The sequence below is a fragment of the Camelus bactrianus genome, chromosome 19 (assembly GCF_048773025.1).
Source record: "Camelus bactrianus isolate YW-2024 breed Bactrian camel chromosome 19, ASM4877302v1, whole genome shotgun sequence".
NCBI classification, from domain to species: Eukaryota; Metazoa; Chordata; class Mammalia; order Artiodactyla; family Camelidae; genus Camelus; species Camelus bactrianus.
This window is the reverse complement of record NC_133557.1, coordinates 19822179-19849175: the sequence shown is the minus strand read 5'-3', so window position 1 is coordinate 19849175 and position 26997 is coordinate 19822179. Positions and strand designations below refer to the sequence as shown.

The window sequence follows — 26997 nt, the reverse complement described above, 5'->3', positions numbered from 1 at the left end:
AAGTGTGATCAGAATAGTCAGCTAGTTCTGGTAGTGATACGGGTGGCACCACACATCAACGCACAAGACAACTAACTGATAAAAGTTTTTATTTCACTTTTGAGTTTTTACACTTTTCCTGATTATTCCGTGTAAGGTGGAAACTAGAACTGTTTAAAAGACATACACAAATCTAGTACATCAATAAACATTTTTTTTTTCTTTTTTGCTATACTATTTTCACAACCACGGGTGTGCTTGCTAGGCAATATAACCATCACAGAAGCAAACGTGAGGCAGAATACTGGTAAGGAAAAACAAAGCGAGAAAGAGCTACCAGATATACAGACAGGCTCGTTCCACATTCACTACTGCATTTCCAAGCGCCAAGTATTAACTGCACATTTTTGTTCAGCTAGAAAGGAGAGAGGGATTTTTTTGTTGCTTTTTTCTTTTTTTCTTTTGGTTTGTTTGAAATCAGTGCATGAATGTTTCTTTTCTCATTTCAGCAGATGGACAAACAGATGGACACTAGAGCTACATGGAATGTTAAGGGAGCGGGGTACTGTGAGACTGGTAGGCCTGGCTACTCCTGACTCTCCCCATTGCAGTGTGCATGCAACTTCCCTGCATTATAGGGTCTTGTGGAAACATGTCTGTGAACTTGGCTGGATGGGTACACTTGGGAGAGCTGGTGACAGGTGCTAACAAGCATCATAAGGGCTGATGGCAGTACAAGGAGAAATCATGGATATTTAAGACTATTCTTTTTGATTCAGATCTTGGTGTCACTGAAGAGCAACAACTGTGCTGAGAACTGGAGGAAGTCAGAGCCGTGATGCTGGAAGCTCTTTTCAACTCTCCGAAGCGAGGCCGGCTCACCAACATGCTCACCAACATCTCTCACCCCCTCCAGGCCTCCTGTCCCTGCCCAGAGTATTAAACCATGAACAAAAGGCAAGGAAGCAGAAGGACAGAAATATACAGAGGGAAGGAAAAAACCAAAGGCAATGGTCAAAAAGGACAGTGGGAAAGAATGTTCAGATTTCAAAACTTAAAAGCCCCGAGCTAGGAAGAACCCAAAGATGGAGTACTACTCCTCAAGTGAAAGGCAATCTCTGCAGAACATTATTCTTAAAGGTATTGCCCAGGAAACAGATAAGGCCATTCATAAGATACACGGCTTTTTTTTTTCCCCCTTCTTTAGCTTGTGGTTACACAGAAAACAGATTCCACTACTGAAGCACAAGTTGCCAATCAGTGACGTACTGCTGCTGTAGGAGGGGCCTGAGTCACGTGTGGTCTGTGAGCACAGGACCTTTCTATGGTGTTAGAACCCAGGTATCTGCCACAAAGAATGTTCGTTTCTGGCTTCGAGTTTCCTCAGAGGAAGACACTGGATGTCTGTGGGCACGAACTTTTGAGCTGCGACAGCTCCAACAGGCCAAGTGTCTACAAGCCCTGAACAGAACAGGCAGAGAATGAACATGAATCACTGTGAAACTCGAATGCCAAACGAGCAGGGTCTCACTCCAAGTCCCAGTGTCACCATATAATCTCTATAACTTTCTGTACAACTTTACAATGGAACTGTATTTCAGTGACTGTTTTGATATCAGATTAAACTTTCGAAAAAGTTATACATAATTCAGGTCTATATTTTTTTTCTACCAGTAAGAGTTCTGCTAAATTACAAAACCCCATAATCACAGTGTTCAGTTTTTTTTTTTTTAAAAATTAAACACACAGTAATCCTGTCAATGTTAATCAAAATCAAAACTTCAGAATGCCGTGGCATTTATGTGACCAATCTGAGTTTTAGATACAAATACCAGCTGTTTATCCCATGGACCGTTTTTGCTAGGCTGAGGCTGTGAAAAATTGGAAGTCGACGTACAATTCTTTTTTTTTTTTATCGCACAAAGGGATATATATGGAGGGTACAGAGTGACACTGAATAGATCACGAAGCACAACAGACATTAGTTCTCTCCCTCCCCAGCATCTCCTTCGTCTCCCTGGTTTTCCGACGTCCACAGCTGCAAGAGAAAAACAGAGCTATGATCAATGTAGGGCTACTAAAAATGTACTCAGGGAGGTGGCCCAGTCTGTATCATCTTATCTCACTCAACTGTTTAAAATTCTTCCCACATCACTGTAGACAGTGATTGGAAAGGTCAAAACTTCAGCAGTCTACTCAGCCATAAGAAAGAATGAAATAATGCCATTTGCTACAACATGGATGGACCTGGAGATTGTCATACCAAGTAAAGTAAGCCAGAAAGAGAAAGAAAAATACCATATGAGATCGATTATATGTGGAATCTAAAGAAATGACATAAATGAACTTATTTACAAAACAGAAACAGACCCACAGACATAGAAAACAAACTTATGGTTACAGAGATGTGGAGGGGAGGAGGGTGTGGAGGGATAAATTGGGAGTTCAGGATTTGCAGATACTAACTACTAGATACAAAATAGATAAACAAGGTCCTACTGTATAGCACAGGGAACTATATTCAATAGCTTGTAACAGTTTATAATGAAAAAGGATATGAAAAGGAATACATATATAGACGTATAACTGAATCACTATGCTGTACACCAGAAATTAACACAACATTGTAAACCGACTATACTTAAAAAAAACTTCAGCATTTATAATCAATTCAACAATTTAAGAATTTAACTATACTTACAGGGTACAAATCCCCTCCTGAGTCTTGGGCAATAGTAAATTATGAGGTAGAGGGATAGGAACGAGCTATAAACCCTCCAGAGGCAGTCACGGAATCAGCAGTACTTACAGTGAGATTGTCCCTAAGCAACTGCATGATCAGGGTGCTGTCTTTGTAAGACTCTTCATTCAGTGTATCCAATTCCGCAATTGCTTCATCAAATGCCTAAAACAAAGAGCCTTTAGAAAGAAGTCACAGGCTCTCTGGAGCCAGTTTAGTCCAATACCTTTCCTGCTAACAAGTGAGTATCATTTCTCTTCCTGTACAGTACTCTGGGCAAACTCAGGCCATTGTTACCTTGTTTGCTAGTTAGGTCAGCAAACATACAATGCTGGCTTATAAAGCATCAACCAACAATGACAAAAATGCCCAGATAAGAACTGTACAGTACCTGTTAAGTCAGCAGGCATTACTGTTACCCCAGCACACTCATTCTAAGCAAATTCACATGATTTTGTAATTACCAAAGGCCTTTCTAGTAATCCCCTCTTCCCCCCTCTTTAAGCTGAAACTCAAAAGGTCTGGATAACAAGGGATAAAGGGAAAACAGAAGTTCACACCACTAAATCTGATTCAATTAAGTGATAGAACTTTGAGCATTCATTTCACACACTTTTTACCAATTAAAAAATGTTTAACTAGTGTGCATGGTGAAAGACTACAAAAATATGTAGAAAAGGCAGTTGAGTTACTAAAAGAAGAAAGGAGGAAAATCAGTGCACAAAGAAGACAAGGTCTGATTTCTTTCACTTAACACAGCGGCAACCTCACATCTTGGTGCAAGCATGACAATGTAGAGCAGAGGCCGAAAGCCCCAAGGATGACAAGAAACAACCACCTACCCTCACCCTGGATTGTCCACAACCATCCCCCCAAACAGTAATCAAACAATACAAAGGAAAATCAGCAAGTGGCACTGAGAAGAAATTAAGAAGTAATAGGTCTGTATTTATTTCATAAAAGAGAAACTCCTACCCTTAAAAAAATCTTCACAAAAGTCCGAGACAGTAAGTTATGTTCAGGTCATAAAAAGAAGGTGTTACAAAGCACAAACAGTTTTACTATGATTAGAAACCACAGAGGATTTTTCTCACCGTTTTTGCCAGGCTGCAAGCCTTTTCAGGAGAGTTTAGAATCTCATAGTAAAAGACGGAGAAATTAAGTGCCAGGCCCAGTCGAATTGGGTGTGTGGGCTGCATTTCTTTCTTACTAATTTCAAATGCTTCCTGATAAGCCTGCTGAGAGTTCGACACAGTGGCTACAAGAAAGAAAAAATATTAAAGGTTGGGTCTTTCATCACTTGCATCATACACTGGTTCCACTATCAAATTGTTTTACCAAACTGGGCTGGAGCAAATACCCTATCGAATGAAGGGTCAGTTAGTCTCTACCAGTCGATTAACAATCGTTTGTTAAATGTTTACTCTAGTCTAAGTACTGTCTTAAATGCTTTGAGGGAAAACAAAGACAATGATGACAAGGTCTACAAAAGCAGTTAGGAAATACAGAACTAACCCTGGACAAGACAGAACAGGGAAAACAGCATGCTCTAATGGAGAGACCACGGACTTCAGAGTCAGGCTCAAAACTGGAATTCCCAACTCTTATTTGCTAGGTGTGTGGTTTAGACTGAGTGAAAATTCCCACGAGCCTTGATTTCCTTAGCAGAAAAAATGGACCTACACTCCTTGCGTTGTGTGAGGACTAAATGAGACACAGCACAGCTCTAAGTATCACCACCGCAGTAATGCACGTACGTGACAGAAGGAACGCATCTCTACTTCACGATGGAGGCTTCATTCTATCAAACATTTTAAAGTTTCACCTCTAAAAAGAGAGCTACCAAATAGTCCTTAAAACAAAGATCTCTTTCAATGCACCACTGCACTGGATTTTTAACGCCCTCCACATTTGCCCCTTAGATACATTTGTCAACCCCCATGAGCCTGTTTGTCACTGGTCAGCACAATGCTGTGATCCTTTAAATTCTGACCACAGACAAAGCAAAAACTTAAAATTATTATGAACACTGGCACCACTACTGGTCAAATTTCTTAAAAAAAAAAAAAAATTGCTTACTTTGTTTATTGTCTCCAGATGCCACCTCAGAAAGATATCTAAAATAATCTCCTTTCATTTTCAAGTAGAACACCTTACTTTCTGGTTGTGTAGCATTGGGAATAAGGTATTTGTCCAACAGCTCCTAAAAAATGATTCACATTCTGTTAAGAAACTAGAAATATTACAAGATGTTAAAATTACGTTTGAGAGTCAAGATATACACACTACCACTTCTAAATAATGTTTTGGGAAGATCGAAAAAAACGTATTTTTCATCCAAAGCTTTTAAATGGTTTTTAGCCCAGGTCATAACAGATGTCTATTAAAAAAATCACCTTGACCATCCACAAGGGGTTGATTAAAGTATTAAAAATGATGATGGGGGAGGGTATAGCTTAGTGGTAGAGTGCATGCTTAGCATGCACAAAGTCCTGGGTTCAATCCCCTGTACCTCTATTTAAATAAATAAGTAAATAAATAAATAAACTTAACCACCCTCAAAAAGCTTTAAAAAATGATGATGCAGAACTACACTGGTAACATGAGAAGGTTCTCAAAAAAGAAGTCTGAGTGGAGGGGAAAAAAGGCAGATAATAAATACCCTGTGAATTCTATTTTAATATCAACACATATATGCGTACACGCACACAAATACCTGAGGGAAAAGTCTGGAAGGATATTTATCAAGATGTTATTAATGATTCTCTAAGTGGTAGGATTAGAAGTGATTTTTTACTTTCTTAGTTATACTCTTCTGCCCTGTGATTTTTTTTTTTTTTACAATGAACTTCTATTATTTCTGCAATAAGAAAAAAAAAAATCTTTCCATTTGGGGAGAAAAAAGGTGGTAACAGAGCAAAACTGACAGGAACTAAGAATCAGTCAGACCTGGAAAGAAATCCCTCCTCTGCTGCTTACTAGCTCTATGACCCTGGACAAATGACCTCATCGCCCTGAGCCTCAGCTTCCTCGGCTACACACAACAGAATACTACTCAGCCATAAAAAAATAAAATAAAATAATGCCATTTGCAGCATCTCCTAGGGAAGTCATGAGTATAAATGAGCCAACGTTCATAAAGTGCCTAACACATTGCTGGGCACGTAGTAAGCACTCCAAAAGTCGCTAATACTATTATTAACAATAAATTCCTTTAAACATTTATGCTTACAACAAAAGCAGTTCTGAAGGAGTCCACGCTTCGTATACAGAGCAATATTTTCGAAGAGTTGTTTTAGAATGTGGCATCCTGAAAAACTGGTTAAGAGGCAGTAAGTACCATGCTTTCTTCACATTCTTTCAGATGCTCTTAAAAGCTGCAGTTCAGGAAGTATGGAACTTTCTTGCCTTTGGAATGCATGCCATACGTCATCTGAATACCAGATGGACCTAACATTCAGGAATTAGTGCACCATTAACAAACCCCAAATTACCAACAAGGCAACAAATTTAGCCATGACACTCTTACACCATGAGTCTAACAAAAAGAGCAGCTCAAGGCAAAAGCTTAGTTGTGAGGGTATTTAATCAATCGCAGTGAGAAGATGCAGGGGCAGCAGCCGTTTTAATATCCTTTGCGGACAGACAGGGTGTAACTCCTTATGGGTTAGGGATGAGGAGTACTGCCTGATGGCTGACAAGCTCTGTACTGGTTTTCAAAAGAAAGGTGTCATGGGCAGTAATTCAGAGAGGCAGCCAGCAGGGGAGGAGGTAGATCCACAAGTGTGAATTCCTTTTCCCTTCAAAGCAGCCCTCACCGTTCATTTTTACCTGATTTCACCTGGAAGAAAAAGAAAGTTCCCAGTGGGCTCAGGATGCGAGGGAAAGACAGCACCATCATGATTTGCTCTAGGATACGCACCCCTCCCATCCAACCCCAGGTAGTGGCTACAGTGAACGCAGTTTGGAATCAATCATCTGACTAAGGTTTCTATAAAACACAGGAGAGAATCCCCAAACCACTTTTGCTCTGGCCTCGGAATGCAAGGCCGAACTGACGGGCACGGTAACTTTCAGACAGAAACAGGACTCTCCACTGTGCAGGCATGACTGGGGCGAGGCTGAAAGGCAGGTCAGCTTTTGGCTTCTATCTCCCCTCCCAGGGATGGCATCGTGACTCGGACCAACATAGAGAATAGCTTCTCTCTGTGGCTGCATCTATCAAAAATTCTGCCTTTAGCCTCTATTTCTAAAGACAAGATGAAGGGATGTTGACCAAATGTTCCTGTTTTTTGCAGGTCATTGGAAGAGAGAGGAAAATACTCCTTAAGCGATGAGCAACCTTTGACCAGGTAAGAGGTGAGGAAAAAATCAAATCATATACTGAAAATTTGTTGCAAGTGGTTTGCAGCTTTCCAGTACATTCAGACATCTTTCTCGCACTATCTGCTTGAGAGTTTGCATTTGTACATTAAAGGAATGCTACTGAGAAACTGCTGTTTGGAACAGAAACACGGGCCTCTTACCAGAACATCATTGCAGATGTCCTGAAGCTCAGCCTCGATCTTCTCCCGGTACTCTTTGCCCATCTGCTGCTTCTTCTCGTTCCTCTCCGTCTTCTGCTCAATGCTGGAGATGACACGCCAGGAAGAACGGCGGGCGCCAACCACGTTCTTGTAGGCAACGGAGAGCAGGTTCCTCTCTTCATTGGAGAGCTCGTGCCCCTGCTCCGTGACCGCCTTCATGGCCGCAGCCATGTCATCATAGCGCTCAGCCTGCTCGGCGAGTTTGGCTTTCTGTACCAGTTCACTTTTATCCATGGTCATTCCCTAGAATAAGGAAGAGCGAGAGAAAGAGTGAGAAAGCAAATGTCAGGCTTCAGGGCCAAGGAAATCCATGTGCAAATCTCCTTCCAACTCATCTGGAAAGAAACACACCTAAGTGGGAACATCTACCTCCAAATGCCCTCAACAATGTCGACCACGAGCGCCTATATAAAGACCTTTGCTCAGGTCTTTTTATCATTTTGGTCAATTAATTTTCTTAACAGTCCTATAGGGTAGATATGTTCACAACAATCCCTTCCCCCTTTTTAAGGTGAAGAAATGGAGGTTCAGAGAAGGTAAGTGACGTGCCCAGGACAACACTGCTGGGAGATGGTGGAGTGCCAGAATTCAAACTCCAAGTCTCTGTCTCTAGAGCTGTTTTCTGCCACTTTCCTAATCTGCCTCCAAAACACAGAGATTGCTTGTCTTTAGAAACTTAGGTAAATACATGTTCTTTACTTCTTTCAAGAATTGCCTGGTTTTGACCAAATCTGTTTTTTCCCGTAGTCTAGAGGTAAACAGCTTAGGTGTGACAAGTGCTGCAATCAACCTGAAAGCAAAAGATATAACTTCCAGTCTTATATTTGCAGTGCCATCAGACAGTTGGTACCTAAAAAACAGGAGCCTTATCTTCTGCAACTCAGTAACTTTGCTACAAGGACACACTGTCCACAAGAGCACAGACTGAGGGTGGGCAGATTTGGCCCCATGCAGCACCAGCACTGCTACTTACAGGTGGTACGACCCTGGGCAAAGCACTTAGCCTCTGAGAGCTTCCACTTCCTAGCTGGAGAGTAAGAACACTACCAACCCCCAACGAGGCTGCTGTGAGGAGCCAATGACCTCTATGTGAAGGCACTGTGAAAAGCGTAGAGTATTATCTACAAATACCAGGCACTAATTCTGTACGTGACAGACGTTGCAAGAGATACGGGTGTATTCACCAAGATGCACAGCAACACAACTTTGAACCATAATTGAATTCAGTTAAAAGTTTTTCCGAAATAGACAAAAATCTTAGTGACTTCAGTTTATCATTTTATCAAGCCCTCTACACCTCTTAGTGAATAACCTCTTAAATTATTCACCTCACCTTAGTCAATTCCCCACTACAATAATCACCACTGAGAGAATGCAGTAATTTTTGGATAATACATAGCTAAAAAATTATTTATTAACCAATAAGAGTTAGTTTTATGTATTGCTGGTTTAAATTTCAACAGCTTATCCATCTGTGCCACAGTGTAAAAATACACTAATATCTAAAGGTGTGAAAAGATAAAATACTACTTTAAACAGTAGTAGGGATATCAAGAATTTTAAGGCAAATTCTTTCCTTACTCTATATATGGTATAATTTAACAGTAGTAGGGATATCAAGAATTTTAAGGCAAATTCTTTCCTTACTCTATATATGGTATAATTTAAGACTCTGGTTTCGCCTCAGAAGTCATCTCTGTATTTCCAAGGGAGGAATTCTACAGACAGGACCCTAACCACATAAAAATGTTTTGTTAGATAGAGCACAATTTTAAGATATACCTCAAATCTAGACAATTCAGAAAGAGCTGGTTCTTCTGGTTCAGAACTATGATTTTTCTTCCCACCACTTATTACCTAAATCATGTTCGGAATTGTGTCCTAGATAAAGCTTGTTAATCCTAACCCTATACTCAGTGAAGCAGGTCTCACCTTGATTTGGCTGACACCACCCACATCACTAGAATGAGACTATAACAGAGATAATAATCCATCTACTTGCCTACATTTCCCAGTAACCTCCCTGCACTCAGGACGGGTCATACGAAACATTAAGCATAAATGATGCTACTTCCAGGCGCTGAAATGCAAAAAGCCGTGTGAGGTTCACCAGGCTCTCTTCTCTCACAGCAGCCATGTGATCTAATAGTGCTGTCACAAAACAGTAGTTTCTGTAGTCTGAGTCCAAGTGACTGTGTTGTGGAGAGACTCCTGCAGACCTGCACTGGGGACATGCAGTATGAAAAGGAAATAAACCTTTGTTGGTTTAAGCCATTGAGAGGTCAGGGCAGTTTGTTACCACAACACAACCTAGTCCACTCTTATACAAAAATACACTATTCATCCTCTTGAAAATGTAGATGTTCTCTGTATGTCTAACTTTCTTGATCATAACGTCTTACAGATCAGGATACTATCTCCATCATTAAATCACCCTACTTCATTGTCTCTAATAAAAGCGAAAGGCAGACAGAAGCCAACTTTCAATGAACTTTCGAAATTTTCCAAACCGTAGACCAATGCAAAGTTAGAAGTCACTTAGTGGCCCACTCCAAAGTTCATAAAACAGCACCTGCGCGACTCTACCTAGGAAAGATTTCAATTAATCAAAGTACTGGCCAAGGCCAATTCAAAGCTGAGCCACACCCACTCCCCCCAAAAAAGGGAGTTGGGTAGAGTGCATGCTTAGCATGCACGAGGTCCTGGTTCAATCCCCAGTACCTCCACTTTAAAAAAAAAAAAAAAAAAAAAAAAAGCTAAACTATCCCATGCAGTTTTTCAATAGAGTAATAGAGACACATGAACGATCGCACAGCTAAAGGATGCCATGGAACTCTTTGGCCTTACCAGGCCCTTAAATTAGGGTCCTCTCACCCCCACACTTCTTTTCCAAAACATTGAAAGTTAAATCATACCTACTGAAGAATCCTGACTCCTTGGGACCTCCCAAACGTACGTGCCCTACTTCTCAAAATAAAATGCAGCCTTTCTGGTTTGGAGCCAACTCTCTCAAGCTTCTTTGGGATCACTGCAAGAGCTCTTGGAGACTGAGAACCATGATATGGTAAGACTGAATGCATGCCTTAAATACTGTATCTGTTTAAAGATGTTTAACTACATACATACAGAAAAAAAACAACTTAAAACAAACAAAACCCATAGCTAAATGTCCTGATGCCTATTGCTTATGTAACTTTTGACTTATATAACATGGATTTTGAAGCAGCCAGACCAATTGCAACAGGAAACGGGTTACACAACACCCAGCAGTTTGGAGGAAGGCAGCAGACATGGGAGAAATAAAATTGTTCCTATTTCTACATCTCTAATAAACCTCCCATCCATAATCTCCCTAGTCCTACTGCTTTTGGTCTCTCATTAGCCCCCTTCTCTGTTATCAGAACCATTCTTAAAGTTTTGATGAAGTCACTTAAAGTCAGATTTCCTCCCATCAGTGAAGGCTTTCCAAGCTATCTTCCCAGCCTTTTCCCAAAACATGCCTTCCACAGTGTGAGCTTCTGCCAAAATGGTTTTCTTACAAAGTATGCTTTTTTGTCTCTGTCTTTGCTCACCAAATACTCCATCTACCTGGAATGTCCTTTCCCACTTCTTCTGCATATAAAATTTTTCAGAGCATGCCTCCAATGGCATCCCCTCCATGAAGCCTTTCTGAAGCCACTAAACCTAAGCTGTCTAGTGAGACAGCCACTAACCACATGTTGAAATTGTTTTGGACACATGGAGTTAAATTTTTTTTAATTACTAAAATTAATTTTACTTTTTTTTTGAAAAAAACTTTTTTTAACGTAGCTACCAGATAATTTTAAATCACATGGGACTTGCATTCTATTTCTACTGGACAGCCCTGCTCTAAGCTGAAAAGAGTCTCACAAAGCCTTTCATCTATACCTCTCTTAATGTCTTACCACATTTCTCCAGTACCAAAATTATTTGTATATATCCCTTAAGTCCCTTCCTACACTGCAAACTCCTTTAAGGCACATCCCCCGCAGCACCTTGCACATAATCAGTATGAGCAAATTTTTGCTGAATGAAGGAACAGATCCTAAAGTTGCAAATCTGGTAGAGTTCTCCCTCTTCTTCAAAACACCTGTTCTTCACAAGCACATTAAATCCTCATTACTTTTGTACTTCACTCCATGTACCTGTGCACCCTATTTCAAAATGGCTTAGTCATGCCGCCACCCTTACTTAGTAATTTTCAGTGACTCTCTTTGGCTACTCCATCACATCTAAACTCTTCATCTGGCTTGCAACGTCGTTCATAATTTGGCTTCTCCATACCTGTTAGGCTTTCTCACCCACTATTCTCCAATATGCACCTTCCCCCCAGTGTGGACATCAATCACCCAATACCCTTAAATGTCATGCTTACACATGCCTGAAATTACTTCTGTAGTTCCCTTCATCCAGAATGTTCTCCAGGGAAGGGGTGGGTGGGTGGGGTGGGTAGAGTGTGTGCTTAGCATGCATGAGGTCCTGGGTTCAATTCCCAGTACCTCCACTGAAAAAAAGAACAAATTAGAATGCTCTCCTATTTACTTCCTGCCTATGCAAACTCTGTCCATCCACCCAGGGCTACTCTACTATGAATCCAAATACACTTGTAGCCCCTCACAAAGCCCAGGGCTTCCCTAGGCTCACATTCTCTCTGTTCTACGGGATGGGTGATAATTGGTGTACCACCACAGTTTCACACATGTATGTTCTCAAAGAAAAGCTTCACATTTCTTTCTCATTTAATGCCTAAAATTTTGCCACGTACAAACTAATACTCAAATAAGTATCTGAATTTTTTCAACAAGTCACTCCTGGGAGAACAAAGAAAACAGGCCACCTATATGTGGTAGGGCAGAAAGGCACCAGGACTGTGTGTAAGAGCGGGATCTGCCACTACACAGCCTGCGAGCTGGGTCAACCTCAGTCTTCCAATCTATAAACTGGAGGTAACGGCATCTACCTCCGAAGATGTGCTGAAGATGAGCATCAGGGAAACACAGAATGATACACGTGGAGATATTTTTTAAAATGCACATAGTGTAAAACAAACTGGAAGTACTATTATTCCTCTCACAAGACCTACATGTCACTGTTTGGCTCACAAATGTGGGCTTGGAATTCAAAAAAAAATTTATACAACCCCTGAGAAGCAAAAGCAAGTCTAGATTTATCTTGTACAGGAAGTGAATATGCTACAATGTTAACATTCCCAGATAAGACGCCACCCCTCAACATCCTGAAAAAATGGACACACTTGTTAACTGTAACACTTTCACTCATCAGTTCCTAATTTAATTAGGAGACAGCAAGCAGTGATGGTTTATAATCAGGTCCTACCTCTCTCCTGAGACTTCTGAACCAAGGTCCCATCAAGAAAAACATCAGCAAGAGAGCCTTCGTCTGCTCCTAAGAAGCCTTAAAAGACTTGTCTCATCAGCAGACCTGGCACTAACAGCAGTCAAGATACCAGAGCCAACAAACTTTTAAGAGGCCACAAGAGGTCTAACCCGGGGCCAAGAGATTTCCCGGATCAGGAAGACACTGACACGCCTCAGAACAGGAGTCCACAAGCACAGCCACACGATGACAATGGGCGTCTATCTATCCTCAGCCCCTGTGGGCAGCCTTTTAGAGGACTAGGAAGCATCTGCTGATTAAACCAGTAACTGCTTAGTGAAGAACGGGAAACAATCTAAACATCCAACAGAAGAGCTGTTAAAAAGAGATATTTGGTACAAGATTACATGGCCATCAAACGAAGGGATTTAATGTCACTGAAAGATTTGTTAAAGAGATATAATGGGGGTGGGCTGCTGCACAACAGTCTTTCATTTTTGTAAAATATCCCATAAAGAATACTATGAAGAATAATTCTATAGGTGCCCATGAAATAATGGGATTTCCCTCAAATAAACGAAACCCTTAACCAGACAGTCAATGCTGAAAGAAGAGTATATACGAGCCAACCCAGCCTCTCTATCTCAATTTTTTGCCTAAAGGATATCTTTCTAGCCAGGGTCAGAATATCAAGAGGTCACTTCCCAGTGGCCTGAAGCAGACATCCAAGAATAAGAGGGGAAAAAGATTAAGATAAAAATGACTCTCCATTGCTCATACACACACACACAGCACTGCAAAGGACCTTATGAAATATGGCCTTCAGAAGTATTAACTTTCAGCTATGTTTTGTTTTCAAGGAAAAGAACATACTCAATTATAAAATACTGACCTTTAATTAAGTTGAGTAATTTGCTAGAACTTTAAAACGAGGATCCCATTATCTATCATATGTCAGAATTACCAAAGCTCTAACGTGAAACACATTGAATGGGGCCTGTTTTTAGGAAAGCCCTACATGCAACAAATTTGGGCTTCTAAGGAGAAATTGGGTGATTTTTAAAATAACATCTCTGAATTCTCAAGTGTTAAAATGAAATATTAACAGCCATCAAATAAGCTGATATCCATAAAGTGCCTAGTTAGTGCTGGTGAGAGTAAAGGCTCAACAGGCATATGTTGTTACTCTCAAGCTACTTCACAAAGATATAATGTATACAATTCAACATGCGTTGAAATAACTGCAAATGAAAAATCTACTGGTATTTCCAAGAACTTTTTTTTGGAGTTCAGAATAGTGTGGTCCTCCCCTCAGAGCTTAAACTCCCATTATAGGAACATGAGAAAGGAGCACATATTTAAGGGTTACAAAGCTTCTCCTTGAAGAAGCAACCACATAGAACTGGAGGGAAGAGGTTTAGTTTAAAAGTGGCTGGTCCTGACTGGTTTTATGAGTTGGAGGGGTTCTATGTAGGAGAGAAAAAGGGGGCTCCAGGTAGAGACACAAAACACAGATGTATTAATAAAGAGCATGTATGTTTTTCTACATGAAACAGAAATCATAGGCCAGAGTAGATGAGGAAATGAGAATAGTTATAAATTTGGAGAGACGAAACTGACAGGAGCATCTTAAAATCCAGGCTCAAAAGGTTCCACGGGGTAAGGAAATGACAGTAAACTCGGAATAGACTTCACTGATGTGTCATCCCAGACACAGCATGCATAGCACCATGAAGTCAAAGTTACAGCTGTGGAGTGACTCTGCTGAAGGAAAAAACAGATGTCAAGCTACTGTGGGAGGGACTGAGAAAGTCAGTAGGACCAGGTGTTTAGCAGGTGTTACCCAGAAAAAATTAAGTACTCCTGGCTCTTAAAGAAAACTACTCACTGAAAACACCCGCTCTAAAAATGTCTGTGTGCCAGTCTACACACAAAATTCAGAGTCCTGTAATAAATGTAATTCCGTTCACACATTTGCAGGCATTGTTAGAAAATGAAATACAGTATGTCTGAAACACAAAGACAGTATCATTGATGTCCAACAAACGCTGAATTGTGGAGTGAAACATCATGTCTATCTCAAAATCCCTTCCCTCTTTCATCTCAGTTATTATCACTGTTAATTACACCCAGACAGAATTAAACCTAAAACAATGGAGGTGTCAAGTGATATGTCCAAAGTCATACAATGTGAATCAAGAGCAGATGACAATAAATAGATCTCTTGGCTTGAAGTGATCAATAAAACAGAATTTTAAAATATGCTAATTCTGACCCATAAAGATAATCCAATTGGTCAACCTTGTGACTAGACAAAGCCTTTGGGCTCACCAACATAATGGTATGACCCAGTCCAATTTACCAGTACCACACCAACTCAAGTCTCCATTTTCTCGTGCATACAACAGGCAAATCTACCTAACAGGGTTCTTTTAAAGAGTAAATTAGTTTATGATGCAAAACATTTAGCACAGTCTCTGCACAATGTGAGCACTAAAATGGCAGCTACAGTGTATTCCCCACGAAAGTCTACAAATGGTCAGCCAGTGAAGGCACACTTACTACATACCCCATTTCTTTTAAACCCAGATGGCTTTCTTTAAGACTTTTGAAAGGAATGCACATGTTAAGTTACCTATGCCTGTTTCTAAAGTAGCACTTATCATAGTTTAATGTAAACGCCTTTGTTGGCTCCCACACTGGACTGAGTTTAATGCAGGAACCCAGATTTTTCTCTGTGGGCACCCAACATGCAGCACGATGCCTGCCACGCTGAATGCAAAACTACCTGGTCAACTTTTTTTAAAGAAGTGAACAGGCTGCTTCCTTTGCGGACAGAGGCAAGCAGACCACACCTGACCTATAAAATACAGATATATTTATACTCTGTCTTAAAACTACTCTTTGAAAAGAGCCATCTTAGCTCCAATCAGGAGACAATACCATGCTTTTTGACCAATCGTTTCTTAGGTACTAATTGTTATAGTTACAGATTCAAATTGAGTTTCAAAAAGCCCTCGGACGCCTCTATTCAAAAGTCCAACCAATTAGCTATACAAAAAGCCATAGCAGCTTACTGGCTTAGTAAACAACAACAAAAATACTCATCACTTACAGTTTGCCTAAATGTGCAAAGCGGTTAGGATTAAAGGAGTTGATATAAACCCCTCAGTATTCTATGAAGTAGGTGTCATCACCCCCTTTTATAGATGCCAATAACCTGTCCAGTGTCACACAGGTCTATTTGGTACACGCTCGTTCATCTATGTAGCAGCATCTGCTAATGATCAATTATGATTCTCAACTATTACTTCAGGAAAAGATAGAATGAACAATTTTTTGAAGAACCGTACAGTTATTACAGTGAGGTTTGAGAATTGGCTTTAATTTCTCCAGTTTTAAAAATCAAAATCAAACAGCAAATGCCAAAAACTCATCAGATTTTTCAAACAAGCTTTAAGGTGAGTTTTCTAGGCAAACAATAACAATGGCCAGGGCTCATATCTACTTTATTGTCGCCACCAATCTCTGTCCTGGTCAAGGCCTTTCAGAAATAACTTTTATTGTTGGGTCTCTTAGGGAAAACAATGAAATAAACTAACCAGTGCAGGAAAAAAACTTACATAACAGAGGCCTGGCCTGATTATTTAAGAAAGAAAAAAAGTCACCTTACTAACCTACAGTCAGCTGGAAATGCCTTGATCTCAAGGCCATCCATCAAGTTCATCTCATTGTAAGTATGAGAAACAGATAACTATGCCTATGTCAGAAGATGTTTTAGCAGAGAAAGCAGTAGGGTGACTGGCTTTTAGCATATACATGACAAAACAGAATGTACTTTCATCCATTTTTCCTAAGTATTCCTTTTAGAAAAATCCCCTTAGAACCCAGCTGTTAGTTTCTCCATCATAACATATAGAAGACCAGGACCTATTCGTGCAGAAACCAAGATGGTTCTAAAGCTTAAAATTGTTGTTATACAACGAATTTCTTGCCTCTTAGCTAGCGTAAATTGTCGCTACTTGTCCCTAGAAAAACGCAGGAACCCAGGAACTTAAATTCCCTTTACAAGTAAAATTTGGTTCATTCTCTAAGGTATCCTCATTTAAAGAAAAACTGCTTAGTTTGATGCCACTGAAACAGCAGGCAGCATAAAAAGATGTTATAATGCAGAATTTTTCCTCCACTTATGCAGATCTAGTGAGTCCTGACCAAATTCTATTAGAATAACCTAGGATTGGATAAATCAAACAGTGGGCCACAAAGTAACTGATGAATTTTCTCTCTACTATGAAGCAAATACTAGAAAAACTGGGTTTTTCACAAGCTCTGCTTCCTAATATAAACCAGCAGTTATCTTCGCTGCATGCAGGATGAATATATATATTACCCCCAATAAATAGCATTATATCTGTTTTCAAAAATAGCTAAAATTCCTCTCCAAACATATTTACTTTCATGACACATGCAAAGAAAAATTAACTACTAAGAGGTGTTAACATGAAAGATATACATGTCTTGTTCTACCAAAGAGCCAGACCGCCTGGGTTTGATTCCTGGCTCCAGCACTTAGTGCTGTGTGTATGCCCCTGGGAAATATTTAACTTCTCTGTGCCTCAACTGTAAAATGGGGCTAACAGTACTGGTTGTTAGGAAGGCTTAGTTAATATGTGTAAAGTACTCAGAACAAAGTTTGGCACATATAAATGGCAGCTATTATTATAGCTTGATGCTACCTCATCAATTGGTAAATAAATCACAAATGGATGGACTCTATATATACTCTATAGCATATATGCATGTCTAATCTACATACATGTATATTCATGAATATGTCAAATAATATTTATTAAACAGCGAGTGTATCTCATACCCTTATTTTAATTACTTAGTTTGTCACAATAACACATCAAAGACTTACCACTTGCATTGATCAGGTAAGAAAATAGGCTCAGAAAGACTGGAGATGCTCTACACAAAAATCAAGTTATATCATAATGTATCATTTTCGGAAAGCAACATGTATACAAAGTAGGACTGGGTCTCATCAGAATGCAACCAAGGAAAAAAGAAAGCCCTTAATAGTGACCTCTGTGATTAAAACACAAAACCAAAAGCTTATAATTAACAATTTACAGTTTGTAAAAAGGTCTCTTGACAATTCTGGAGTTAGAGAAACCAGGAGCCAGAGATTAGGCAGCACACTGAAGCTCACATAGCTAGAAAATGCTGCAGGCAAGACCAGAATCAAATTTATCTGACTCCAAGTCCAGTGCTCTTTCTCCTTCTGTATCTACAGCCAAATAGGTAAAATGCATTTTTTGCAGTGGCCCAAACCTCTGGAGACTCTGCCTTGAGAACAAGCACTATGGGAATGTGCTCAGCCTGGTTTTATGGAGGCTGCCTCCCTGATCTATAGAGCTGCAATTCTAAAATGGCTTCAACGTAACACAAGCACTGCATGATGGGAAATGTACAGAAGATTATAGGGTAGGAGCCAAACTCCAGGGGCTGACAGGCCATAAATATTTGCTACTGATGAACGAGGATATTCAACCTGAAAACCAAGGGTGTGGTCTAGGCCAAATCATCTCATTTCTCATAAAGACTTCATCTGAAAGATGGGTGAATGGTTTTCTTATCTCACTGAAAGGAGAGGCTAGAAAACAATTCAGCAGTTGCTACAGGGTTATTAGCCTTCCATTTTGAAAATCACCTATAAAATTCTAACTTGGGTCCAGTAAAACTGATAGGTTTTACCCTCACCACGTGTGCTAAGGACATAGATCCAAGAAAAATGAGGGCTCAGACAACCGACATATTCTTAAATAAGAAATGAAGTGCCCTGGAAGCAGTTAAGAAGGAAATGACCAAGAACCAAGTAATATTAACACATATAAATTTCTAATGTGAAAAAGCAAAAAGCTGAGTACTCACATGTCTAGTTCTATAAACTGCATATGTGTGTGGTTTCATATGAACAACTGAGATAGACAGAGAAATGCAGACAATTGTCATATTCTTCCAAATGCTTCGTTTTTCTATTTTAGCTCCTGTGGCCGCTAGATTTTATATGTTCATAACACCATCTTGCCAAATTCTGTCTCCCACACAGGGCAAGTAAAATCAGAACCTGATGCTATCCAGCCTTACCAAAGGGAAAAGCACCAACAGCAAGGACAAGAGACATGAATTTTTACAGAAAGGTTGGCAAACTGTCTTACTAATACTGCCACCTTTGAACGCCCCATTACACGCGAGTTCTCCATTTGCAATAGACAAAGATGTACTCATCTTGTGCAGGAAAAGGGCCTAATCACTCCCACCCCCTTGGCCACCACCAGGGAGGCCATGAGGCAAATTTTAGTCCTAAAAACGTGCTAACACACAGTATGGGGGAATTTGGGGCGAGGGCAAAAAGACTGCCATTAAATGACGGTAAATATCGTGGGAAAAATTTTCGATTCTCAGCCTCTGGCATTTTTTCTGGGGATCCGGCCTGACTCAGTTACCGGGTTCAACAAATGCATTTTCTTGATTCAAACCTCAACCCTGTGTCTCCCAAGGAATCTCGGGTCTTGCCAGGCTCCCAGAACAGCGAACGATGATGAAATGGCTTTACTGCAAAGTGGGAGGGGGGCTTCCCTCTGCTCTCTCCCAAGGTTAAACCCCTTACCCATACAGAGGGAGTCGAGCAGGGGCTACGGGGCCCGACAGCTCGCCCGCATTTGGTTATATTTTCATTTCTGGAAACTGGAAAGCGAAGAGCAAGGGTGACAGGGCTGAAAGGGTCGGTACTGGCCGCCCGAGGCGCAGGGAGGGGTCAAGCCGGGACTGAAGATGGGTAGTGAAGGAGGGTCGGGGGTCTGAGGTGTGGTGCCCTCCTGGCCCGGTACGGAGCCGGACCCCGCCCGCCGGACAGGGCCGCAGGCGGCGAGGGCCGCCCGGGCCTCTCCCAGAGCCAAGGGCCCGGCCCCGGAAACAGGGAGGGGCCGCGGTAAGGCAGAGCCCGCGCCTCAGGCCGCCGCACGGGGCCGAGGAGGCCGCGCGCCGCTGTTTCCCGGGCCAGCCCACGGGGTCGCACTCGTCGCCGCCGCCGGTAGGGGGGAGGGTTTGGGCTCGGGCCCCCGGGGGCCCCGAGCGGACCCCGCGCCGAACTCACCGTGGGAGGACTGAAGGGGGCAAAGACGCTTGTGAGCGGGGCTCCGAGCGCGGTGACCACTTCCTTCCCAAGCCCACTCCTCTGGCAGCGGCGGCGGCGGCGGCTGCAGTGGCGGCGGCGGCAGCTACCCCGGCTCCGGAATCGGCGGCGGCGGTGGTGGCGGCGGCTCCACTTCCGCTCCGATCACCACTTCCGCTCCGGTCCGAGCCCCGCCCCTGCGCCGTCTCCTCATTGGGCGAGAGGGGCACGGGGTTGCCCCGGCCGCCCGAGAGGGGCGCCGACGGAGGGAGGAGGAAGGGGAGTGAAGGGCCGGGACGCTGAGGCCGGGGGAGGGCGGGGGTCCCGGGCGGGAGGGAGAAGGAGGCGGGCGTAGGGGGACGGAAATGGGGGCGGGGAGCGGAAAGAAGAGTTGGGAGGAGTGCAGGCGGAGTTGGGGGAGGGCCCACGCAAATCTAGAAAGAGGACGTGTGGGAACTAGGTGGGCTGGGCAAGGTTTGGGCTTGGGCCGGCCTGAGGTTTAGGCTCGGAACTCGCCGGGGCCAGGCCCAGAGTCTCCGAGGTTATCGGTTCCCACCCTACCCAATAAGTAATCGTCACGGGGTCGGAGGTTGAAGTCAGTGTGCTGGGTGCTTTGGGAATACTGGATTTAGGGGAGGACGGAAGTTGCTCACCTCTAAATTTTCGCTTAATTCTGCCTTCAGTTCTTAAGGTACTGAAAATTTCCAACTTTTGAGGACTGAGGAAGCCAGGAATCAACCGGCGAAGGTCTTTTTTTTTTTTTTTTTGCAAGCCTGTGTCTCCGATCTCTTAATTAATACTCCTTCTCTCCTTAGAGGAATCTTGAGGAAAGGAAACAGGCATCCAGGCTTCCCACTCCCGTGACTGATCTCATCTTTTATCAACATTCCGCTCTTCCCCAGGCAGTTGATTATTAAACTTAGTTTCTCAAAATGTCTCTCACCTCCACTCCCTCCCTTTCATTCATTCTTTCAGCAAATATTTATTGAGTAGGCTCTGTGTTCAGTGCTGGAGACACAGCAAGAACAAGACAGACGGGGCCCTGCCGTCTTGGAGTTCACAGTCGTTGGAGACAGAACCAAGTAAATTGGCCTTTGTCAGTTCTCATGTACCCTTACTTAGCTTAATGATAGACTTCTAACTCATCTCCCTGCCCTCAGCCTTACCCCTATCAACTGCCAAAGTGATCTTTTAAAAATCTCATTCTTGGCTTCAGCCAACAGTCCAGCACAGAAATGTGAACACAGCTTTGCCAGGTTGTAGTTTCATAGATGTATACATTTATGAAAATTCATCAAATTGTACATCTGAAATATGTGTCGTTTACAGTACAGGAATTATACCACAATAAAGGTTTTTGTTTTTTTTAAATCCCATTCTAATTGTGTCCTTTTCTTGCTTAAATCTTTCAGTGATTACTCAGATCTAGGAGACATTGATAAGCTCCTTGAATGTGACAATCAGGGTTCTCCAGAAGCTGCCCTAACTCTTCAGCCTCCCCTATTTCTCCCCCATCATAAAACCCCAATTCAGTTGGATGAGTCCTTATCCTCCCAATATGCCAGCTCCACGATTTCTAAACCACTTGTGTTAGTTGCCAACATTTTTTAAGGACTGAGAGATTTCTGTCTGAACAGAAATTTGCCTCTCTGCCTTGTCTGGCAACCCTGTGTCCACATTTCTGTGCTGGACAATTTGCTGAAGCCAAGGAGGGGCTGCCCACTTTAGATTAGGCATGGACTTGTCAAAGTGCCAGGGTCCCTTCCTGACCTGAGTCCACTTTCCTAATTTACACTGTCTGTCATATAGGCACTTGTGCCAGTGACCCCTGTACTATGCCATCTTTTAACTTGAGCAAGACTGAAAGACAGTGTTGTGTAATGTAAATAGCATGGATTTGACACCAAAACTACGGGATTTGAGTCCTGGGAAAGTTTTCTAAGTGCAAAACTTCCCTATGGGAATCCATCTATGGCAAACCAAAGATCAGTAATCCATGATAGCTGAACTGGGAACTGGAAATTAGTTTTAGTGTGTCTAGGCTTTGCAAGTTTGTACCTGCTGAGAAACTGGCGAGGCATCGTCATGGCTCCAGGACGTCTTCCAGCCTTAGAAGGTTCACAGATCTATCCGCCTCCAGTCTCTTTCCTCAGAGTGCCAGCTGGGCAAAAAGAACCATTAATTTTTGGGGTGTTTGTGTGCATATTTTAAGAATGATATTTTTTAGCATTTAATTTTAAGGAAGAAAACACCTGCTGTATTCATTTTAAATTGTGTATTTTTATTACCCGGTGATGCATGAATATATTTTCACTGTAAGAAAATGAAAATATTAAAGATGAAAACTAAAGTCCTCTGTGATCATCATCCCCCAATGCCATTTCTCCTCCCCAGAAAGTAACCAAGTATCAATTATATAGCAGCATGCATTAGTCAAGGGAAGTTAGGTTTTGCTGCAATAACAAACAGCCCCCAAATCTCAGTGCCTTACAACAACAAAGGTTTATTTCTTGATCCTCACACATGTTTGTCATGGGGTGGCTTTAGCTGTATCTCTGGACACAGGTTGAAGAAGTAGGTAAGATATGCTAATCTCAAGGCAAAGGGAAAAGAAACAATAGTGGAATTTTTTAAAGCTTCTGCTTGGAAGTTTCATGTCATTTTCACCCATATTTCCTTGGTCAAAGCAAATTATATGGCCAAGCCTACTTCAGTTGGGTAGGGATAATCTTTCTACAGTGAAGGGCAGTGAACATTTTCCTATAGAGTACATGAAACTATAGAAATAGATATCATTTTAGTATAATTTATTATGATACTGAACTTTTCTTTCTTTATGCAAAAATATGTCTTAGAAGTCTTTCCATGTTATACAAATAGATCCATCTCCTTTTTAAACAGCTGCAGAGTATGCCATGATATGGATGTACTGTAGTTTATTTAGCTATGTCCCTATTTGAAGACATTTAAATTGTCTCTAATTTTTTATAATTGCAAACAAAATATAGCAAATATCCTTGTACTTGCCCCTTGTGCATATGTGCAAGTGTTTCTCTGGGGTGGGTACAGAGATGTGGAATTGCTCATGAAAGGCTCATGAATAATTCCAAAGGAACTGCCAGTTTTCTCTCTGTATCCTAATACAGCACACCCATTAGGAGAATTCCAAAGAGTTTAATACAAGGACAATTTACAAAGAACAGTGTAGTACCCCAGGACTGGTAACAGCAAGGAGTAGGAGGAGAGAGCAGTGAGGAGAGTCACGTGGAAAGGGACGAAGCGGCCCCATATGGCCCCGGAGGGAAGGAGCCAAGGGAATAAATGCCTCAAACCGCTCTCTCCCCTCTGGTCTCCTACTAGGCTGACCTCAACCAGATGACAGCCAGCCACGGAATCTGTTTATCTGGCCTATCCTGGCCTGCCTCCCGGGACACAGAGGAGGTGGAGAGGACAGAAAGTCAACCTGGAGGAGCAAATAGAAGATATCCACCCGACTCTCTTACCCAAGAACAGGAAAGGACTTAATTGTTTACCAATATTATAAACAAAGAAGTGGTACTTAAAAGTGCATTTCTGAAGGGGGAGAGTATAGCTCAGTGGTTAGAGTACATGCTTAGCATGCATGATGTCCTGGGTTCAATCCCCAGTATCTGCATTAAAGTAACTAAATAAATGTATCACTGTGCTTTGCTTTTGTCACTTAGCATTAGGTTCTCAAGACCTAAACATGCTCAAAAATCACAGCTATGGTTCATTTTCATATCGTGATGCTACTCCATTGCCTGAATATATGACAGTGTACTTACCTAATTTATTTCTGTAATACACATTGAGATCATAGGTCTTTTCCTCAATGCTGCAGCGAACATCCTAGAGCATCTCACGGACACAGTAGTAAGAATCTCTATGGAATATATTTAGAAGTTGACTGTAGTTACCTATAATGGAAGAGAATCTGAAAAAGAATATATATATATATATATATTTATAACCAAGTCACTTTGCTGTACACCTGAAACTAACAGAATATTGTTAATCAACTATAATTCAATAAATTTTTTTTAAAAAGTTGAGCTGCTGAATCCCAAGATATGCACACGTTTTCAGCTTTACCACAATGGTTAATTTATATTGGTTGTACCAAGTTACATTTCCACCTGAAAATTCCTATTTCCCCCACATCCATACCAACACCTGGAATTGTTAGGCTTTTCAATTTTGCCAATCTGGTTGGCATGAATTTGTATCTGCTTGTTTTAATTTGCATTTTTCTTATTACCAGTGATGGTAAGGATCTTTTCCTATGTTGATTGACTTTCCCATATTTATTCAGCCCCTTCAATTCACCAATGAGAGAAATATGGCAAAGTGCATACAGTTCATCAGCAACAGTTCTGGCTGAAGAACTTGGCTCTTTAAACTCCAGTATAGCCTTTTCTTCCAGCACACTGAACCACTTTCAAACATAAAATTTCAGAGTGTTAGTGTTTCTACAAACAGTAATAACAACAACAAAAAGATCTATTTCTTTTTAATTAAATGTAAGGACTATGAACTGTCAGTAATTGGATGCTGCTTCAGTTAGGGTTAGGTCTGTCTGAAATAACAGAGATGACAAATATCATTGACTTTAACAAATTAGAAGGTGTTATATTTCCCCTCTCCTGTAAAAGTTAGAGATAGGAAGTTTAGGGTTGATTTGGTGGTTTGTGCCATTAAGTCTTCTGGGACTTAGGATCCTTTAGTCCTGTTGCTTCATTCTACATTAATTGCTCATTTGGACCAAGCTCATCTCATAGTCCAAAATGGCTGCTTCAACTCCTGCCATTACATCTACATCCAAACCAAAGGAAAAAAGGAAGAGACCAGGGGAAAAGGTGGAGGTATTGGGTGCAACCTAGCTGTCTCTTAACGAAGGTTCTAGAATCTGCTATGTCATTATGATTTACATCCCATTGGACAGAATTCAGTTACATAGCCATAATTGTCTATAAGGAAGATTGGGAAGATTAGCATTTATTTGGGGGACCATGTGCCTAGGCACAAGAAAGATGACCTATAAATACTATTAAAAGCTCAGGAATTGGACAGACATCCTTCTCAGGCAGGTGAGTTGGTCCTGTTTTCTAATAGGAATGTCCCTGTCCTCTGACCTCCATGACCTCTGGCTCTTCCCTTGAGGACACTCTCCCTTGTCTAATATCCTTATGGCCAAATTTAATAGACAGTAGTGTCATCTTTTGGGGGACTGCACAGTTGTTATAGCCCTGTTTCCTGATAGTTTGGGGACCCTGAATTTTCTCATCGCTTTATAAAGGAAATAAGTTTAGTGACCTTGATTAGGGGACGTTTAGTGGTCTCTGCCACAGTTGTTGAGAATTAAGTCTGGCTCATTTTTTCCCCCATGTTTAAGCACAAGAGTCACATCCTATATGGAGACTAAGGTCTAAAGACAGTTCTTAAGAAAAAAATCATATACAGTCAAAATTATTATTGCTACATCCAGGTGTGTTATCCTCCATAACTTTGTAAATGTGTATCAATTAGCCAAAGCTGCATAACAAGCCACCTCAAAACTCGGTGGTATAAAACAATAATCATTTACTTTCATGTATACTTCTGCAGTTTGGCTGATTTTGGCTATGCTCAGCTGTAGGCTCTATACAGCTGGGCTTGGCTCCAAGCAACAGGCTGGGTCAAGTTCTGCTCTATGTGTCTCTCTTCTTTCTTATATTAGCAGACTAGCCAGGGCATGTTCTCTACGATGGCAGAAGCACAAGAGGGTAAGCCCAACCACGCAAGCTCATTTCAAGCCTCTGCTTATCTCTATAACTGCTAACGTCCCATTGGGAAAAGCAAGTCACAAGGCCAAGCCTAAGTTCAGTGGGTGGGGAAGTATATGCCACTTTCTACCAAGCTAAATAAATTACATGACCAAGGCCAACATCCCCCAACATTAAAAAATTCACTCCTCCTATAGAGGTGGTGTGGGAGAGGGAGTGCGATGTTTTTAATTTGCCACAAAATGATTCTTAAAATCAATTGCTTTAATGCATTAGTCAATTTGTGGTCCCAAATTCTTCCATTTCTTATTTGAAGATGTCAAGGAATCCATCACCAACCCCTTGCCCAGGTAGTTGCACATTGCATTTTACTTCTTTGTCAATGGCTTGAAATCCATAAAATAATCTATGCATTATTTCTGTATGAATTAGTCAAAAGACATTGGTATTGTGATTGGATGGCAGGCATGGACTGGGTCACGGGTTCACTGAGTGGACAGTGGGCAGAACCATTTTCACTCTCTAAGTCCCCCCTCCCACTACTCATGACACTGACATTGGCTCTCTACCAGCTGTTCCCCCCTGTCTGAGCAGCAGCACAGGTGGGACAGATACAGGGGCTATGTAGGGGATACTGTGGCACACTGCTCAGACCTCCCACTCCAGGACTGAGGGCCTTATATTCCCCCAGCTGCTGGGAGCATAGGCTGCTGACAGCCCTCCACTGAGTCCCTTTTGGGAATTTGCCCTTGGCTGAAGAAAGCATCTTGCCCAAGTTCACATCCAATGACTGAATGAACTGGGAATCTCAAATTCCAACCTCTTTGTCATCCCAGCTCCATACTTCTCCCTGGCATCAGCTGAGGCCTCTGCTGAAGATGCATGTAATTTGATTTTCCCTTTCCACCTATGATCCTGTAATAATCCTCCTGCATGCATATCTCCACGTTGGAGTTTGATTCCTGGGGAACCCAAACCACAACAGGCTCTGAAGTCAGATGAAACTGGGTTTTGAGTCTTATCCCAAATATCCACCAGCTTATGTGATGTGGCCTTAGACATTATACATCCACTATAAGCCTCAATAAACCTCAGATTTTTAACCTGTAAAGATGAAATAATAATACTATATGTCTCTGATAATTACGAGGATGAAAAGGAATAATGCATGTAAATCACATGGTATCTGGCACATGTTAGATTTTGCTGAAATGTATTCCCTTTTTACTCAGCTCTTTGCCTGCATTTCCAAAAGCCAGTCTCACTAAAGCAAAAACGAATCTGTTGTGCTAACTTATTTCCAGCAGATGGCGCCAGGGGCTAAGGCTGCAGTCCTGTCCAGCTCAGTTAGAATTCTCACTATTCAGATTA

General features: G+C 41.6%; 1 protein-coding gene across 1 annotated transcript; it reads right to left on the bottom strand.

Moving 5' to 3' along the window:
* Positions 1 to 72: 72 nt before the first annotated feature.
* On the bottom strand, positions 73 to 19993 carry YWHAB (tyrosine 3-monooxygenase/tryptophan 5-monooxygenase activation protein beta). Its single transcript, XM_074347330.1, has 6 exons — positions 19826 to 19993; positions 7246 to 7548; positions 4799 to 4922; positions 3814 to 3977; positions 2789 to 2884; positions 73 to 2017 (listed from the first exon to the last, which is right to left on the bottom strand). Exons 2-6 carry the CDS (start codon positions 7543 to 7545, stop codon positions 1961 to 1963), a joined length of 741 nt encoding a protein of 246 aa, XP_074203431.1. The 5' UTR covers positions 7546 to 7548; positions 19826 to 19993; the 3' UTR covers positions 73 to 1960.
* Between the last annotated feature and the right edge of the window lie 7004 nt (positions 19994 to 26997).